This window comes from Spermophilus citellus, assembly GCF_964194105.1.
Source record: "Spermophilus citellus genome assembly, chromosome: 1".
NCBI classification, from domain to species: Eukaryota; Metazoa; Chordata; class Mammalia; order Rodentia; family Sciuridae; genus Spermophilus; species Spermophilus citellus.
Genome location: NC_138182.1, coordinates 227,910,303 through 227,926,903, shown reverse-complemented (window position 1 = coordinate 227,926,903; position 16,601 = coordinate 227,910,303). Strand labels below are relative to the sequence as shown.

At 36.5% G+C, this 16,601-nt stretch overlaps 1 protein-coding gene across 5 annotated transcripts in view; it reads right to left on the bottom strand.

Moving 5' to 3' along the window:
• The window catches only part of ARHGEF28 (Rho guanine nucleotide exchange factor 28), a 306,138-nt gene that overhangs the window by 94,188 nt on the left and 195,349 nt on the right, over window positions 1-16,601 (bottom strand). For all 5 annotated transcript variants that reach the window (XM_081287604.1, XM_081287607.1, XM_081287605.1 and 2 more), the window contains 2 exons: window positions 8,921-9,042; window positions 2,422-2,702 (listed from right to left, as the gene is read on the bottom strand). In XM_081287604.1, coding sequence (XP_081143730.1) covers window positions 2,422-2,702; window positions 8,921-9,042 — 403 coding nt within the window. The remainder of the gene's footprint in view (window positions 1-2,421; window positions 2,703-8,920; window positions 9,043-16,601) is intronic.

The window sequence follows — 16,601 nt, the reverse complement described above, 5'->3', positions numbered from 1 at the left end:
ACCTTATTTTTTAATGTCTAATATTTTAAATGATGTTTTATTGCTTATTTTCCCCATGTGGCATCTCAAAAAACTATTAAGGTTAAATAACATAATGGTTATATATTGTGCACATTTTACTAAAATATTGTTTCAAAACTCAGAAAATTTAGGTCTTAGGCTCCAATCAGCCTTGTCCCTGTATGGATTATGGTTTTTATTGCATACCCCAAATTTCTCTTTCATTTTTCATGTATTAACAAATGAAGTATATTTTACTTTGAGTTCACTGTCAATCATATTGCAGACCCTCATGATGAAAGTCACTGAAGGTCCAGATAAGGCTTTTCAGGGTCACCTGTTCTCCACACTCATTCCAACAGTTTTCAAAGTGGAAGGAGTATAAAGGAGAACATTAGCCTATGGGGGCGGCCAGAGGGTTTTTTGCTAGGACAGCTTCTCCTTCTGCCTTGACCAGCTCTGCCATTTCTACAAAGCCTTCCAAATACTTTTACTCTGAGTAACGTCTCTTGTTCCTCTAAAGAAGAAAAGTTCTATTGGTGTTAGTGAAATGTTTGCACTTCCCAGAGCAGACAATAATCCAAAAGTATAATTTCAACACTCTGCAAATATTTGTATAAAGAAAAGAGAATATCATTGGAACCTTTTCTATCATATATTCCTAAAATGCTTCCTCTAAAGAACTTACTTACTTCTGGAGATCTGGGAATCACACATTCAACAAATCCTAACAATTCTAGCAGAATGCTGTAGTCACATACAGTTTAATGTATTTCTATAGAACTGTAAAGGATCTGGCATGGACTGGCAGCCTCTTATCCCAAGTAGATACCATGAAGAGCTCAAAATAACCTAACTATGAAATTTAAAGTCATGACCACTCTCCAATATCTCTAAAACTATAACTCATAAAATACAAACCAAAAGGAAGATTTTATTATTTACATATGATACATAACCTCTGGTACCAACTCCTGTCACTTTAAGTTTTGCAACCTCATCTGTACAAAATATAGCACAGAGAACTGCACCCACTGATTGCTGGGTACTCTCTCTTCCTCTCCTTCCTGATCAATTAAATCCCTGCTCCATGTTCATTTGCCTATGTGGATATCCCACTCATAGATAAAAATGTATATAAACACATATGTGTGTGTGTTCTACATTTATTTTTATTCATGATTTTACATGTGAAAACGAGCATATAATCATGGGGTTAGGACATAAGAAAACAAACAAACAAAAAAAGACTGATACCTAATGAAAGAGGAACTTGGCCTAGTCCCTGAGGAAAACAGACAATAGTGTGAATGGAGAGATACAGGTACACACACAAGCATGTACACACACACAAATATATGCAATCACATTCTAAACAATGAAACTATTGTTAAGTGATATTTCTACAGGTGCAAGTACTTCACATGGAAGTTATCTGTAAGCTTAAGGACCTAAAAATAAAACACTTAAGAACTTATCTAAACTGAAAGTGGAACATTCACCATACCATGGAAACTCTCATGGTTCCATTCTCAGTCTCAACACTTATCTCATTAGTTATAACAGCTATCTTGAATTCAGGGATTTTTTGCCCCTCATTCTGTCATTTTTCTTTATAGCTTATGAACATATGTACATGTCTTCTAAATAATAAATAATTTGGTTTTGCGCTCTATAAAAATGAAATCTGCCTGCAGCATTTTGCAGCTCACTTTTTTTGTTCAATTTTATGCTTCTGAGATGCATGCAGAGCAGTGGTAGTTGATTCATTTTTATTACTGTATAGTATTTCATATATATATAATTTAAAGGCATACATAATTACTTACTTATTCCCCATTTGAGTTATTTCCTGCTGCTGTACATACTCATGAATATGTCTGCTAGTGCATGGTAGGGAAATGCCCTTTACAACTTTACAAGAAAATGTCAAATTATCCTCCAAAGTTGTTATACAGTTTTTATTCCTCTCAACTGTGCATGAGTTTCCATTGTATGCATGTTCCTAAAACATGGTATTATTAGACTTTTAAAATTTCTGTCTAATAAGCAGGAAGTGGTATCTTGTTGCAGTTTTTTCTGGAATATCTTAGTCAGTTTTATTAAGTGCTTATTTAAAAAAAAACACCTATAGAATATTAAAAGGGGGCGACAATTTGATGCAGAGATAAAAGTGGTGGAAACAATTAAAAATCAAAAATAGGGGTTTCCAAATCTAGCTACAAGGTTCCTTGATTTTCTACAATCTTCCTCTAGAAGATAGTCTTGTGCTTTCTTTTTTTAATTTTTTTTTTTAGTTGTAGATAGACACATACTTTAATTTTATTTATTTGCTTTTTATGTGGTGCTGAGATTCAAACCCAGGGCCTTACATGTGGTAAGTGAGCGCTCTACCACTGAGCCACAACCCCAGCCCTGTACCTTCTTTTCTGCAGATGACTTTGTTCCTTTTCGAATCCATGAAGACCAAAAGAAAGGTTCAAGTTGGAAGTGCATGAACTAGATGGTGATATGAAAGACTGCTGGGCTTCCGAATCTGCCATCACTTGGCTGTTCTCCCTGAGTGGGTACATACTGGGGCTGGTGTCAGTAGGAAGGATCTGCTTGCAGCTCTGAGGCTCCAGCGAGGGACCAGTGGATTCAGGGCTGGTGCAGGCAGAGATTCCCTCTATATTAATATAATTGATATCCAAATCACCAACCTGGAAGTTGAAGGCAAAATTTTTTGCTGAGAAAAAGCAGGAAAGAATGGCTTAGCTAAAAATTAATAAAAATTTCCTAATTTAAAAAATTTCCACCTTATTTGTCTTTTTGCTTTGTTTTTACCTTATTTTTGTTTGGCTTTATGTAAACAGAGAATTCCTTCAGGATCTGTTTTTACTCACATGGCTGCCATTCCATAATTCTCAGATGGAAGAAGACTGTTTCAAAGACTGCTTTTTATCACAAATCCAGAAACTGATTATACTTTTAGCACTTTATGAACCCGAAACTGATTATGCTTTTGATATTTTGTGAACCACTGATTCAAAATGAGGAGGAAATGTTTAAAATACTAAAGAAAAAACTAAAGAGTATACTGCTTTATTCACCAGAATTCATCAGTTCATCAGAATCTGAGTAACCAAGGTAATTAATGGTGGTCACACTAACTTGAGTCTCCCCCAAAACACACCCAACAAAAAGAACAAATAAAACAACATAAAGTATATGTGTGTTGCAAATGTAGAAGACAAGAAATGACCCAAACCTTGAATTACCTGTGAATAATAAAATAAGCATCAATTCCAGCAAGTACCCCCTTATTCCCACCATGAGACTTGGCAGAAAGAGAAGAGGGAGCCATTGGGAGCCTAAAACTTATCTATCTAAAAATCATCACCAGAAAGAAGTGTGACCTACACACATGGAAAAAAAGTCTTAGTTGACCCAAAGTACTTACTCTTAGAGGTTTCAAAGTGCTGTGATTTGAGTGGTAGTCATTAAAAAGCATTATAACTTGGGGGTAAGTCAGTAAAAAGGAAGACAATTGAGCCAGGGTATAGCTCAAAGTAGAACACACACTTAGTACCTTCAAGGCCCTCAGTTCAATCCCCATCACGAAGAAGAAGAAGAAGGAGAAGAAGGAGAAGAAGGAGAAGAAGGAGAAGAAGGAGAAGAAGGGAGGAGAAGAAGAAAGAGATCAGAGATAGGATGGCAAAGAAGAAAAGAAGCAAAAGGGGGAAATTTTAGGATCCTAAATCATTAAGCATCATCATCATAATTTATTAAGGAAAAATCTAACAATGAATGCCCATACTAGCAGATGAAATTCTAATGAGTAAAGGAATGTCTACAGAAACTCAAAATATCTCCTGAAAACATGTTTAATAATTTTAAAAAGAAAAAAAATAGTAACCTTACTGAAAAGAAACTTGATAAATCAAAGATAAAATCACAAGGGATAGTCTGACATTAGGAACCTCCTGATATAATGCACTGAGAAGAACACAACATTATTCCCATAATAAATGATCCTCCCAAACACAATCTAATTTTGAAGAGATATCAGACAAACTGAAACTGAAGAACTTTCTAGGAAAATAAAAGTAAATATGGTCCATATTCTTAAAAAATATTAATGTAATAAAAGACAAAGATTCATGAACTCTCCCAGATTAAAGGAGAATTAAGAGATGTGACTACTAATACAACATATATCATGGAATTTTCTTTTACTGCAAAGAACATTATTGGGACAATTGGATAAAATTAAATAAGGTCTGGAGATAACAGTATTTATCAATGACAATTTTCTGATTTGGGCAACTATATTGTGCTTATGTAAGAGAATTTCCATGTTTTTAGAAAAAATACATCATGAATAATTGAGGGATAAAAGAGCTCCATATTTTCAATGTATTCTCAAATGGTTAAAAATTTTACATAAATATTTTAGCCATTTGCAAGCACACATGCACGCACACACACAAATACACACTCAAAGAATAAAAAGTAGAGTGTAGAAAATGTTAACACTGGGGGAACTGAGGTAAAAAGTATACAGGATTTTTTGTACTGAAGTTATGTAGGTCCCAAATTATATCCAAAGAAAGTGTTCCGGGGGGGGCTGGGATTGTGGCTCAGTAGTAGAGCGCTTGCCTAGCACATGTGAGGTAATGGGTTTGAGTCCCAGCACTACATGAAAATAAATAAATAAAATAAAGACACTGTGTCCATCTACAACTAAAAATATTTTTTCAAAGTGTTTTTTCAAAGTAGTTTATATGACAGAGAAATTTTCAAAGTAGTTTTTAATCATATGAATGTTCTCATCAGGTAGGTTGATAACCCTGAAAAGTAATGGGGAACAGCATAGAATATAAGCTAACCTAATAATCTACTTAGGTTTCTATGTAAGTTGAGAGAGACAAAGGAGATTTGAAAATATTATTTTCAGATACTGTAGAAATTATTTTAAATACACAAAAGTTTAGCTCTTCACATTGTCCTTGTTATTCAATTGGCCATAAGAATAGTAACAAAGACTATGTGAAAATTGTACTACACTGATATAGGACCTTTGTGATTAAGGTTTTTTTTTAATACTTTTAAGTTGTAAATCAACACAATATCTTTATTTTATTTATTTACTTTTATGGGTGGGGAGGATAGAACCCAGTACCTCACACCCTCTAGGTAAGCACTCTATCATTGAGCTAAAACTCCCAGTCCCTGTAATTTAGTTTTATTCCTAGGTTTTAATTGCACAAATTCAACCGTCTTCAACTCTGTTTCAGTTTATTGAATTAGACTCTTTGGATTCTCTATAAATGCTAACTTTAGTTCTTTTGTGGTTTGTTCAACATTATTAGAGCAATACTTTTTTCCCACAAAATATAACCAAAGAGAAATGATACCTAAACCTCATCTTTGGTTTGGGAAATTTTGCATTTTTAATGTGTCTTAGAACATATAAAAACAGTTTTCCCCACATAGAACTGAGTCACTAGTTGAAGTGAATGGAAACATTATAGTACTCACTGGAGCTCAGAACAAAATGAAATAAGAACTCAAGAAATCTTTCATTTCAACTATTGGGAAATTATGGCCAAAAAGCATCAAAATAAGAACATGGAAAAGAGCTAAACACTAAAAACTATAAAACACTGATGAAAGAATCTAAAGAAGACACAAACAAATGTAGAGATATCTTGTGTTCATGGATTGGAAGAATTAATATTGTTAAAATGTCCATACTAGCCAAAGTGACATGCAGATTCACTGCAATCCCTGTATTTTAGAAAGAGTGTTTGGTTTGGTTTTTAGAAGGAATTTGGTTTTGTTTTTTCATTTTTGTAGAAATAGAAAAATAGATCTTAAAATTTGCATGGAACCACTCAAGATCAAGAATACCTAAAGCAATCTTGAGCAAGATGCACAAAGCTGGAGGCATGGCACTTCTTGTTTCCAAATGATTTTACAACATTACAATAACAAAAACAGAATGCATCTGGCATAATAACAGACACAGACTAATGGAACAGAATAGAAAGTCCAGAAATCAATGCACATATATACAGTAAACTAATCTTTGACAAAGGTGCCAAGATAACAGAATGGGTGGGGGGAGATAGTCTTTTAAATAAATGATACTGGGAAAACTAGACATCCACAGCAAAAAAGTGAAACTGGATGCCTTTCTAACACCATGCTCAACAGTCAACTCAAGATGCATTAAAGTCTTAAATGTGAAACTTGAAACTATAAAAGTTCTAAAACAAAGCATAGAAGAAAAACTCCATGACAATGATGTTGTTTTGGGGGGTGTTGACACCAAAAACACAAGTAACAAAAGCAAAATAAATTAGCAGGACTGCATTAGGCTAAAATGTGTAGCAAAGGAAATGATCAACAAAATTAAAAGACCTATGAAATTGGAGAGAATATTTACAAACCATATGTCTGAAAAGAGGTTAGCATCCAACATCCATAAGGAACTCATGAAAATTAATAACAACATAACCTGATCAAAAAATAGGCAAAGGACCACAATTAGACATTTTTCCAAAGAAGGCTTACAAATGGCAACCAGGTCTATGAAAAGGTGGTGAACATTACCAATTGTCAGCAAAATGCAAATTAAAACCACAATGAAATGTCACCTGGTAGGATGGCTATCATCAAAAGTCAAAGACAAGCGTTGGGAAGATATAGAAAAAAGGAAAACCTGGTACACCATCATCGGGAAAGTAATTGTTACAGTCATTACATAAACCAGTACAGAGGTTCCCCCAAACTAAAACTGTAACAACAAAAATTCCATTTCCAGGCCAAAGGAAATAAATTCACTCCATATAAGAGAGAGCAGTACTCCCATATCCATGGCAGTATTATTGACAACAGCCAAGGCAGGGAATCAACATGTGTCCATCAGTGGATGAATGCACAAAGAAAACATAATAGGTGTGTATCATGATTCAGAGAGAAGCATATTATTTGGCCTTAAAAAAGAAAAAAAAACCCTATAATTTGTTACAACACGGATGAACTTGGAGGATACCGTGCTAATTGAAATAAGCCAAAACACAGAAAGATAAGAACTGCATGACCTTATTTACATACGAAAAATTCATAGAAACAGTAAGTACAGATCTGAGTAAACAACACAACAAAAACTATGTAAGACAATGGATATGTTCAATTAATTTGATTTTGGTCATCATTTCACAGTGTGTGTGTGTGTGTGTGTGTGTGTGTGTGTACACAAACCATCAAATTACACCAAGCACAGTGGCACATGCCTGTAACCCAGTGACTCAGGAGGCAGAGACAGAAGGATTACAAATTTGAGGACAGACTCAGCAACTTAGCAAGGCCCTAAGCAACTTAATGAGACCCTGCCTCAACATTTAAAAAAAAAAATTAAAAGGTCTGGGAATGTAGCTCAGTGATAAAGCCCACCCCTGGGTTCAATCACCAGTACTAATAAAAACAAAAATCACACTATATACCTGAAAAATATATATATATATAATTTTTGTCAACTATACTTTAAAAAAGCTGGGTGTAAGTAACATAAATAAAACAATAAATCTTACATAAATGTATACATGCATCTTAAAGTGTGTCTAGAGCACACAAAATCTAGTTACACTGTACCCTGAAAGAATATCCCAGAACTCCCAATTTGTCCTATGTTCCAATCTAGATTTTTATAATGAGAGCTGACATGCAGCTGGTTTACACCAAGACAATTGTTGTTATTCTGATTTATTGGTTTTTATGTCATTTTGAATTCCATTCAACCTATGTCATTCATACTATGCATTTGTTGTAACAATGTTTATAATACTAGAGAAAATGAGCAGAGCTATACAACTAAGGGCTGATCAATTAAACAGGAAAAAAGTTCATATCAAAGAAAACATTAATAAAGTAAAATACATAATATTAATAAGAAAGGTAAAATACATCATTGCCCAATTGATATGATACATATCATATTTAGGTTTTAAATTCAGTGGAAAAGGAAAAAATTGTTGTCTAAATTATCCATGAAAATCCGTTCTATCTCCCATAAATAATAATACGTAGAAATCTCCAGTTCTACAACTACATTTTAATTTTTATAAACACAAAATTTGAAGATCACTGAGCTAGAGAAAGAAAAAAATGTTAGTAGACACCTGGCACGTTCAAACCCTCTGCCTTTATGAGATTTTTATTGATTGATTGATTGATTGATTGCGAGGGTTGGAGTGTACCAGGGATTGAACTCAGGGACAGTGAACCACTGAGCCACATCCCCAGCCCAATTTTGTATTTTATTAGATACAGGGTCTCACTGAGTTGCTTAGCACCTCACTTTTGCTGAGACTGGCTTTGAACTCGCAAAAAAATCCTCCTGTGTGTGCCACTGCGCCCAGCAAGTCTCTTTCAGGGAATTGGTAGAAAATTCTGAAAGGTTCCAGTTTCTCTGTAATGTGATACCATTTTGTTTTGATACTATAGTTCTATAAGTGACTGTGTCATACCAGGCTGGAACCAAGCGCTTGCTCATTAGTGATTCCTGGATTTCAACACGAATACTGCCTAATCAAGTCATCCATGCCCTGTTTATTGAAAAGCCATACAAAAAATGTTGGTGACCCATTGTTGTGTCGTCCTTTGGCCCCATAAAGAGCTCTCACACTTTTCTCATTTTCCAGTGTCTCAAGACCCCTCCCTTCCAGTGCTTTTCAGTGAGGTCAGATGTGTTGTGTTCTGAAATAAGAACCTAAGTTGAATGTTCCTAAAACAAAATTTCACAGCTACGTTGCCAAGGCAGCTCTGAGGCGGAAGTTTATCAAAGAAACACGATGATGCTGCACGTATTTCTCACAGGCTCAAGTTCTGGAAAGAGGTACAGATGCACCCTGGGTTATCAGGCATGCCTTACCTGATCTATCACCATGCAGTTAGCATAGACTTCGTCACCCCCATTCAGCATGTCGGAAAGCCTGCCTGCCGCAAGGAAAGTCGGGGAGTGCTTGGATGTTTTGAGGGCATCAAAGGAGCGATCTAGAGGGAAATGAAAACAGAACAGATAAAGTCGGAGGAATTTACTTTAGAGTCAAGCTTTACCTTCTTGGTCAAACCATAAGGAGAAAAAATTAGGAGTGCATTTTTTAAGATGGCATTTTGCGCTGCTCTCTTCCTCTCCTTCAGGCAGCCCCCCTATAAAATCTCTTGGTTGAATTTCCATCTTGGAGTTTGCTTTGACAGACTGCCAGTTGCCTTTACTCTGACAAAGTGGATTGAATGGCTAGAACTACTTGGGCACTGCTGCTGATGATTAAAATTGGAACACCCAACCACAGCCCACTCTGAGTAGGATCACTAGGCAATGCTGAGCTGACGTGGATCTGGGGCGAACAGTCTGGGCCTCTCAGAACACACTCTGAGCCTGGATCGGCTGAATTCAAGCTCCCGTTCGCCTGCATCCTGCAGACAAACAGCTGTGACTCAGCACTAATCCATCCGGCTGAAACAACTGGTCAGCCCTTCTCATCCTACGGAGGTAAATGCCAACCGAGCCTTCATAGGTAGTGGTCACAGGTTTGAAATGGGGCTTGGGAGAGACAGTAAGGACCCACCCGTTGCATTGGTCGCCCGGCAAAGGGAAACGAACTGTCGCCATTTGCAAGAGATACCACCATGGCAGAGAAGTGACGTCATCAGACTGCGGTGGAGGAGATAACTTCATTGAAACCTGCGGCTACAGGTGTGTAATTCCCTAGCCTTCCCTCTCCACACATCGTGGAAACCTTAAGGGCCCCTCCCAGCTCTCCCGTAAGGGCCCCTCCCAGCTCTCCCGTGAGCACCAGAGCCAGACCCAGGGAATCAGAGGTGGCGCAGGACTACCGCTCCCACCAGTGCTGACAGCTGAGGTCTCTTGCACCAGCTACCAGGGGAGTGGCTACCGGAGGGCAAGTAAAATTCGCTGAGGATTCTCAGCCCCAAGCTCTACAAACTTAGGGTCTGAGGGAATGGCAAACTGGAAGAGTGTGCCCAGTCGTTCATGAAAACAGGGCTCCCGGGAGCAGCAGACCTGGCGTGTAGCCAGTATTGTGGTGAGCGGCACCCGTGAGAGGGGCCTGGCTAGAGGAAAAGTGGGAAGTGACTAGACACAAGAGGAGGCCCTAGGCACTCAGGATTGGAGACTCGCCCAGTCTGGGAGGAGCTGCTGCACAGTGATTGGTTCCCGCTTATTGGCAGGAGAAACTTGGCCTGGTGGGCACAGCGCCACCTACTGGAAGAGAAGTTAATCAAACTCTAAGACTGCATTTATTAGCTTTTTTTTCTTTTTTTCTTTTCTCTTTTTTTTTGGATTTGAGTTTTTCTTTCATTTTCATTTTTCTTTCTTGTTGTTTTTTTAAATTTTTTTTTACAATTTTTTTAAATTTTTTTCTTCTAATTTTAATTTTAATTTCTTTTTATTAGTTTTTTTAAATTTTTTTTCTTTTTTATTTCCTTTTTTCTTCTTTTGTCTTTTCATTTCTTTTCAATTATCTTATCCCCCCTTCCTTGAATTCTACCTGCTTACTCTCATTCTCTTTAGTGACTTCTTCCCTTCCCTTCTAAAACCTTTCCTCCCAAGCATCTAATAAATTTATAGGAGTAAACAGTAACTCATCAGTCAAACAGAACAAGAAGTAACATGAGCAGATTCAAAAAGCAAGGAAGAAAAGGAGTACAAACAATGCAGGACAGCCTAAATATTCAGGAGGACGTAGAGTCATCAGAAAAATGGTCATATAAAGAACTCAAGGAACACCTTAGACAGATGGAATGGAACCTTAAAGAGGATACAAGACAGCAAATTCAAGCAGCGAAAGAACACATTGAGAATGAATTACATAAACAGATAAAAGAAGAAGTTAAGCATCTTTATCAGGAGATAGAGATTATAAAAAATAATCAAACAATAATTCTAGAAATGAAGGAAACGATAAACCAAATTAAAAAGTCAATTGAGAGTATCACTAACAGAGTGGAGCAAGTAGAAGCCAGAACGTCAGATAATGAAGACAAAATATATCATCTTGAAAAGAGTCTAGCCAACTCAGAAAGGCTGGTAAAAAAATCACGAGAAAAACATCCAAGAGTTATGGGATAACATAAAAAAATCAAACTTACGAGTCATCGAGATAGAAGAAGGTACAGAGATTCAAACCAAGGGAATGAGTAACCTGCTGAATGAAATAATTACAGAAAACTTTACAGAAATAAAAAAGGAAACAGATATACAAATTGAAGATGCATACAGGACACCGAGCACACAAAATCACAGTAGACCAACGCCAAGACACATTGTTATGAAGATATCCAATATACAGAACAAAGAGAAAATATTAAAAGCTACAAGAGAAAGGAGACATATTACATTCAGGGGTAAACCAATAAGGTTAACAACGGATTTTTCATCACAGACACTGAAAGCAAGAAGGTCATGGAACAATGTATTTCAAACACTGAAAGACAATGGATGCCAACCAAGAATTCTGTATCCAGCAAAATTAAGCTTCAGGTATGACAACGAAATAAAAATCATTCATGATAAACAAAAGTTAAAAGTATTTGCAGCCATAAAACCAGCATTGCAAAGCATTTTGAGCAAAACACTACACGAGGAAGAAATGAAAAACAATAACCAAAACCATCAGTAGGAAGTGCCTCGGTAAAGACAGAGGGCGAGGGGAAAGATAATCATGGAGAAACAAACTAAATTTTTTTAAAAAGGATAAATAATCAAGCATGGATGGAAGTACAAACCAAATATCAATAGTAACTCTGAATGTTAATGGCTTAAACTCTCCAATAAAGCGACATAGGCTGGTATCATGGATTAAAAAAACAAATCCAACAATATGCTGCCTCCAGGAGACACATCTGATTGGAAAAGACATACACAGGCTGAAGGTGAAAGGATGGGAAAAAATATACCATGCACACAGTCCTCGTAAGCAAGCAGGGGTGGCCATCCTCATATCGAATAAAATCGACTTCAAGACTAAGTTAATCAAAAGGGATAAAGAAGGACATTATATACTGTTAAAAGGAACCATTCACCAACAAGACATAACAATTATCAATATTTATGCACCAAATAATGGTGCTGCGACATTCATAAAACAAATTCTCCTCAAGTTCGAGAATCAAATAGACCACAACACAATAATTATGGGTGACTTCAACACACCTCTCTCACCATTGGACAGATCCTCCAAACAAAAGTTGAATAAAGAAACTATAGAACTCAATATCACAATCAATAACCTAGACTTAACTGACATATATAGAATATATCAACCATCATCAAATGGATATACTTTTTTCTCAGAAGCACATGGATCCTTCTCAAAAATAGACCATATATTATGCCATAGGGCAACCCTCAGTAAATATGAAGGGGTGGAGATAATACCTTGCATTTTATCTGATCATAATGGAATGAAACTGGAAATCAATGATAAAAGAAGGAAGGAAAAATCCTACATCACATGGAAAATGAACAATATGTTACTGAATGATCAATGGGTTACAGAAGACATAAAGGAGGAAATCAAAAAATTCTTAGAGATAAATGAAAATACAGACACAACATATCGGAATCTATGGGACACAATGAAAGCAGTTTTAAGAGGAAAATTCATCACCTGGTGGTCATTCCTCAAAAAAAGAAAAAACCAACAAATAAATGAGCTCACACTTCATCTCAAAGCCCTAAAAAAGGAAGAGCAAAACAACAGCAAATGTAGCAGAAGGCAAGAAATAATTAAAATCAGAGCGGAAATCAATGAAATTGAAACAAAAGAAACTATTGAAAAAATTAACAAAACTAAAAGTTTGTTCTTTGAAAAAATAAATAAGATCGACAGACCTTTAGCCATGCTAACGAAGAGAAGAAGAGAGAGAACTCAAATTACTAACATACGGGATGAAAAAGGCAATATCACAACAGATGCTACAGAAATACAGAAGACAATTAGAAATTATTTTGAAAACCTATATTCCAATAAAATAGAAGATAGTGAAGACATCGATAAATTTCTTAAGTCATATGATTTGCCCAGACTGAGTCAGGAGGATACACACAATTTGAACAGACCAATATCAATGGATGAAATTGAAGAAGCCATCAAATGACTACCAACCAAGAAAAGCCCAGGACCGGATGGGTATACAGCAGAGTTTTACAAAACCTTTAAAGACGAATTAATACCAATACTTTTCAAGTTATTTCAGGAAATAGAAAAAGAGGGAGCTCTTCCAAATTCATTCTATGAGGCCAACATCACCCTGATTCCGAAACCAGACAAAGACACCTCAAAGAAAGAAAACTACAGACCAATATCTCTAATGAACCTAGATGCAAACATCCTCAATAAAATTCTGGCGAATCAGATACAAAAACACATCAAACAAATTGTGCACCATGATCAAGTAGGATTCATCCCTGGGATGCAAGGCTGGTTCAATATACGGAAATCAATAAATGTTATTCACCACATCAATAGACTTAAAGATAAGAACCATATGATCATCTCGATAGGCGCAGAGAAAGCATTCGACAAAGTACAGCATCCCTTATGTTCAAAACATTAGAAAAACTAGGGATAACAGGAACTTACCTTGACATTGTAAAAGCTATCTATGCTAAGCCTCAGGCTAGCAACATTCTGAATGGACAAAAGTTAAAGGCATTCCCTCTAAAATCTGGAACAAGACAGGGATGCCCTCTATCACCACTTCTATTCAATATAGTTCTCGAAACACTGGCCAGAGCAATTAGACAGACGAAAGAAATTAAAGGCATAAAAATAGGAAAAGAAGAACTTAAATTATCACTATTTGCAGATGACATGATTCTATACCTAGAAGACCCAAAAAGGTCTACAAAGAAACTACTAGAACTAATAAATGAATTCAGCAAAGTGGCAGGATATAAAATCAACACGCATAAATCAAAGGCATTTCTGTATATCAGCGACAAAACTTCTGAAACGGAAATGAGGAAAAACACTCCATTCACAATATCCTCAAAAAAAATAAAATACTTGGGAATCAACCTAACAAAAGAGGTGAAAGATTTATACAATGAAAACTACAGAACCCTAAAGAGAGAAGTAGAAGAAGATCTTAGAAGATGGAAAAATGTACCCTGTTCATGGATAGGCAGAACTAACATCATCAAAATGGCAATATTACCAAAAGTTCTCTATAGGTTTAATGCAATGCCAATCAAAATCCCAACGGCATTTCTTGTAGAAATAGATAAAGCAATCATGAAATTCATATGGAAAAATAAAAGACCCAGAATAGCAAAAGCAATTCTAAGCAGGAAGTGTGAATCAGGCGGTATAGCGATACCAGATTTCAAACTATATTACAGAGCAATAGTGACAAAAACAGCATGGTACTGGTACCAAAACAGGCAGGTGGACCAATGGTATAGAATAGAGGACACAGAGACTAATCCACAAAGTTACAACTATCTTATATTTGATAAAGGGGCTAAAAGCATGCAATGGAGGAAGGATAGCATCTTCAACAAATGGTGTTGGGAAAACTGGAAATCCATATGCAACAAAATGAAACTGAATCCCTTTCTCTCGCCATGCACAAAAGTTAACTCAAAATGGATCAAGGAGCTAGATATCAAATCAGAGACTCTGCGTCTGATAGAAGAAAGAGTTGGCTCCGATCTACATATTGTGGGATCGGGCTCCAAATTCCTTAATAGGACACCCATAGCACAAGAGTTAATAACAAGAATCAACAAATGGGACTTACTTAAACTAAAAAGTTTTTTCTCAGCAAGAGAAACAATAAGAGAGGTAAATAGGAGCCTACATCCTGGGAACAAATTTTTACTCCTCACACTTCAGATAGAGCCCTAATATCCAGAGTATACAAAGAACTCAAAAAATTAGACAATAAGATAACAAATAACCCAATCAACAAATGGGCCAAGGACCTGAACAGACACTTCTCAGAGGAGGATATACAATCAATCAACAAGTACATGAAAAAATGCTCACCATCTCTAGCAGTCAGAGAAATGCAAATCAAAACCATCCTAAGATAGGATCTCACTCCAGTAAGATTGGCAGCCACTATGAAGTCAAACAACAACAAGTGCTGGCGAGGATGTGGAGAAAATGGTACACTTGTACATTGCTGGTGGGACTGCAAATTGGTGCGGCCAATTTGGAAAGCAGTTTGGAGATTCCTGGGAAAGATGGGAATGGAACCACCATTTGACCCTGCTATTGCCCTTCTCAGACTATTCCCTGAAGACCTTAAAAGAGCATGCTACAGGGATACTGCCACATCGATGTTCATAGCAGCACAATTCACAATAGCTAGACTGTGGAAACAACCCAGATGCCCTTCAATAGATGAATGGATAAAAAAATGTGGCATCTATACACAATGGAGTACTATGCAGCAATAAAAAATGACAAAATCATAGAATTTGCAGGGAAATGGATGGCACTAGAGCAGATTATGCTTAGTGAAGCTAGCTAATCCCTAAAAAACAAATACCAAATGTCTTCTTTGATATAATTAGAGCAACTATGAACAGAGCAGGGAGGAAGAGCAGGAAGAAAAGATTAACATTAAACAGAGACATGAGATGGGAGGGAAAGGGAGAGAAAAGGGAAATTGCATGGAAATGAAGGGAGACCCTCATTGCTATACAAAATTACATATAAGAGGTTGTAAGGGGAATGGGAAAATAAACAAGGAGAGAAATGATTTACAGTAGATGGGGTAGAGAGAGAAGATGGGAGGGGAGGGGAGGGGGGATAGTAGGGGATAGGAAAGGTAGCAGAATACAACAATTACTAATAGGGCATTATGTAAAATTGTGGATGTGTAACCGACGTGATTCTGCAATCTGCATTTGGGGTAAAATTGGGGGTTCATAACCCACTTGAATCTAATGTATGAAATATGATATGTCAAGAGCTTTGTAATGTTGTGAACAACCAATAAAAAAAAGATGGCATTTTGCTGTCTTCACATCTTAAGATCTACACAAAAGTCTGTTCTGTACTCAAATCTTCTCAGTTATCTAGAACCTTCTTGTAGAATGAATAGTTCTAGATAGTTAAATATTTGCCCACTTTAAGCACTATTGAAATCAATTAAATATTTGCCATCAATTTTAACAGATTAAATTCTAGTTGCCTTCATCAATGAAATGAAAGCATTGGACATATTCTTGTGCTTCTTGGGTAAAATGACAGGCTCAGGGCCAGTGACTGCTTACAAGTACACACAGAGAACAAGGCCCAGCAGCTCTGGCTCTGGGCAGCTCAAGGGAGTGCAGAGTCTCTGATATAAAGTTTCCCTCCTGTTTCAGTTACAGAAATGTTTGTGCTTGCTTCCATGTCCCCAGATTTGCTCCAATTAGATGAGGTGGCTCAAAGTTGTGTCCCAGAGAGCTGACACATTATCATATTTGTAGGGAACAAATAATTGAAAGTGACAAAACATGGGAGATCCAAAAGGCCTTGTTTCCTGTGACTTTGGTTTATTTATAAAGCTCAGAGATATTCACCAAATTT